Source organism: Myzus persicae, unplaced genomic scaffold (genome assembly GCF_001856785.1).
Source record: "Myzus persicae strain clone G006 unplaced genomic scaffold, MPER_G0061.0, whole genome shotgun sequence".
In the NCBI taxonomy this organism is placed as follows: Eukaryota; Metazoa; Arthropoda; class Insecta; order Hemiptera; family Aphididae; genus Myzus; species Myzus persicae.
The window spans coordinates 31,435-34,946 of record NW_019104447.1 but is presented as its reverse complement, the minus strand read 5'-3'; the positions used below and the strand labels follow the sequence as shown (position 1 = coordinate 34,946).

The following is a 3,512-nucleotide window of genomic DNA, read 5'->3' as shown; positions in this document are numbered from 1 at the left end:
AATAGGAAAAATATTTAGGGGGGGCTCAAGCCCCAACACATTTTTTTTAAAATTATAATTTATAAGTGCATACTTTTAAGAATGGTATCTGTATTTATTCAATTCTAAAAGTAGTTTAGTATCATACATAGTACATTTATATATATATTATATAATATTATATAACATGAAATATTTACTCAAATAAATAGATATATTTAATGTAATTGTATACGTCTCTCGGTTTTTTCAAAAATATTTAGTATGTCTTCATTATTGATAGGAATGTCTTTTTCTATATTCATAATACTTAAATTGCTGAACCTATCTTGATTCATACAAGTACGCAACCATGTTTTAATACGTCGCATAGTGGAAAATGATCTCTCACAGGTCGCTGTACTTACAGGAAGAGTAACAGCTACTTGAAACATCTTACAAAAATTTGGGAATACTTTGCCATCATATAATGTTAAATGCTGTTTTATTTCCTCTAAACTAGAGTTTTCACCCAGAATGTTTCTTAAAACAGACATTTCAGACATCAGTGATTGATTACAAATTCCAAATAAATCCTGAACAAATATTAAACATTAGTTAAATACTTGAAAAATAATAAGTATTTTACATGTACCTTGTAATGATCAATTAAAAATGAAGAACCTTCAAAATTCAATTTTAGTAAATTATCTACTGATGAGGCTACTTGAAGGCTTTCTTCAGAAAATCTTGTTTTTAAAACATTTATCATTGTATCTAATATACAATAATAAGCTTTCTTTTGCCAATAGTTTTTTTTCGTTTCTACAATATCTGCAGTATGATCATCACTAGCACTAGTTGTTGACAAACAAACAAAATCTTTGAGTTGAGATGGCTCTTTTCGTAATCTTTTCTTCGGTACAGCTATAACAAAATAAACAAATAATTATAAAGTATAAATTAATTCAGTATTTTCATATTTTTTTTTTACATTTCAAAGGAATTTCAAGAGAAATTTCATATTTAGTGCTAAATTCAAGCATTTCATTCCAAAGTGTAGTATAATGTTGTTCAGAATCACGATGTTCTTGTAAAGTTGTAATTACTCCAGTTATTAAAGATTTAGAATTGCCCAGGGTTGCTGATTTTGATTGTAAATGGTTTGATAGTATATGAATAATTTGTAAAACTTCCTTTAATATGAATAAATATATTACAAATTCATCGGACTTAATTGTTGAAATAATACCTAAAACAAAATAATATAAGTTCAATATTTTTCACTGAATAATAAAATAAATTATTGTTACCATTAAATTATATAAATCTACATAAATCAATACCAATTGCTTCTGCAACATCTTTATTTTTTTGAGCATCAATTTCCTCTTTTAAAGACTGAATTAATACACCATAATTTTGTATGACTGAGCTACAACTTTTAAAACGACAAGCCCATCTTGTTTCACTTAACTGAACTAATGATGTTTTTTTCAAACCAAGTTGATTTTGAATTTCATTGAATTTTTTATTTTTTGAAGGATATGAGAAATGTACGTATATGGCTTCTAGTCCATTAAATAATTTTCTAAGATCCTAAATAAATAAAATAAGGTTTTAATTATTATAAATTATTAATTGGTACAAAGTACCTAATAAAACATTTTTCAAACAAATAATAAATAATAGGATTACTTTCAAATATTTGCATGTGTCCACAATCACTAAATTTAATTTGTGAGCCATGCAATGGATGTATATAGCGTATGGATAAATTTGCTTAAGTTTAGTTTGGACACCTCCTTTCTGACCAGACATTACATTTGCTCCGTCAAAAGACTGGCCAACAATTGGAATATCAGATAAATTACAAAAATGTAAAAAGTCGATAATGGATGAATATAATGCATCAGCATTTTGACTATATGATACATCAACAAATCCTAAAAAACGTTCTTTCACCTCCAAATTGTTTGTATAACGGATACAGATGGACATTTGCTCTTCCTTATGAGATCTGTATTCAAACACATTAATATTTATTATTTTAAACTGTTCCAAAATAACTAAGCATCATTCTTAAAAATATTTATTTTTATTTACCTGGCTTCATCACATGAAATGGAAAACATGCCACACTTTTTAACTTCAGAAACAATATTATCTCTCACATATGAAGCACAAATATTTATCAAATCATTTTGAATGGCCCAGCTAGTATGATTAGTTGAGTTGAAAATATATTTTTTCTCAAACTCAATATGATGTTTTGAAAACAACATGCACAGCTCTTTAAAATTACCTTAAATAAGAAATTGAAATATACTTAATTTTTAAAGGTAATCAAATCATTATAATCATAAAGAATATTATTTATTTATCTTTACCTTTATTTAAAGCATCATCATTTTCACGATGACCCCTAAATGGAAGTCCCTGCCGTCCAAGAAATATAACAATGTCAATTAAACATTTAATATACTGCCGATTTTTGTCAATGTGCTCCTTGTTGGCTGTTGATAATTTGGAGATGATACTACCTTGTTTTAAAGAATTTTTATATTCTAACCATCTTGACATACAATTAATGTGATTAATTGTTGAAGCGTGCAAACTTAGTTTTGATTTTTTGGTCTTTGAATCTCTTGACCCACAAAGCTATAGACAATTAGATAAAATATTGTGTAAAATATATTGTAATTATAATTATAATTATGCCTATCATTTTACCTAATAGGTACATAATTTAGTTTTCATTTTATTTTAAGTTTAAAAAACATAGGTACCTACCTAATTCAACTTTAAACTAATTATTAGAATTTTAATAAGAATAGTTGTGCAACTTACTTTTTTCCAGTTATTAAATCCTATAATAGTAAATGTTTCTTCCGTTTGACGAGCAGTTCCAAAAATACGACATGGAAAACAAAACACGCTATCTTTTTTAATACTATATTCGAGCCAATTAAACTCACTAAAGTGAGAAGGTGTAAATCCTCGATTTTGACTTCCAAATTTTGTCTTAGGATACTCCTTTTTAAACAATTTTGAAAATCATATTTATAATATTAATATATAATATAGAAGTTGTAATTAAAAGTCTACTTACCTTTAATATTGGCTGACGTGGTCCTGAACTTAAATTACCCAAATCAAGTTCATCATCTATAGGCACATCATTTAAATCGTTTTCTTCATAGTTTTTATCTGCAATTATACTTTCAGTATTTATTGCAGACGAAGGCTTAGGCGAATGTTCCAACACATTTAGTAGATCGTTAGAGTTTTTTTTTTTATTAAAAATACTAAACATTTTCTTTAACGAATTTAAATGTATATACTAATATAAATAATATAAGTATTATACTAGGTACACAATTATATAATAGATCACACGATATTACGAGGTACGGTACGTTACGTGCCTATGTGAAACACTGAAAAGTTCAAAAATGAAATGACTGAAACGGTTAGATTGAAATGTGAACTGGACAACATTTAACTGGGTCTGTGTGCCGACTATGCCGGTGCCCGGTGATCACTAATCAGTA

General features: G+C 27.0%; 1 protein-coding gene across 1 annotated transcript; it reads right to left on the bottom strand.

Annotated features, from left to right (window-relative positions):
* Positions 1 to 3,495, bottom strand: LOC111042234 (zinc finger MYM-type protein 1-like). Its single transcript, XM_022326775.1, has 9 exons — positions 3,071 to 3,495; positions 2,809 to 2,994; positions 2,349 to 2,619; positions 2,065 to 2,263; positions 1,657 to 1,978; positions 1,305 to 1,557; positions 953 to 1,210; positions 614 to 885; positions 1 to 554 (listed from the first exon to the last, which is right to left on the bottom strand). Exons 1-9 carry the CDS (start codon positions 3,272 to 3,274, stop codon positions 198 to 200), a joined length of 2,322 nt encoding a protein of 773 aa, XP_022182467.1. The 5' UTR covers positions 3,275 to 3,495; the 3' UTR covers positions 1 to 197.
* Positions 3,496 to 3,512: the final 17 nt, after the last annotated feature.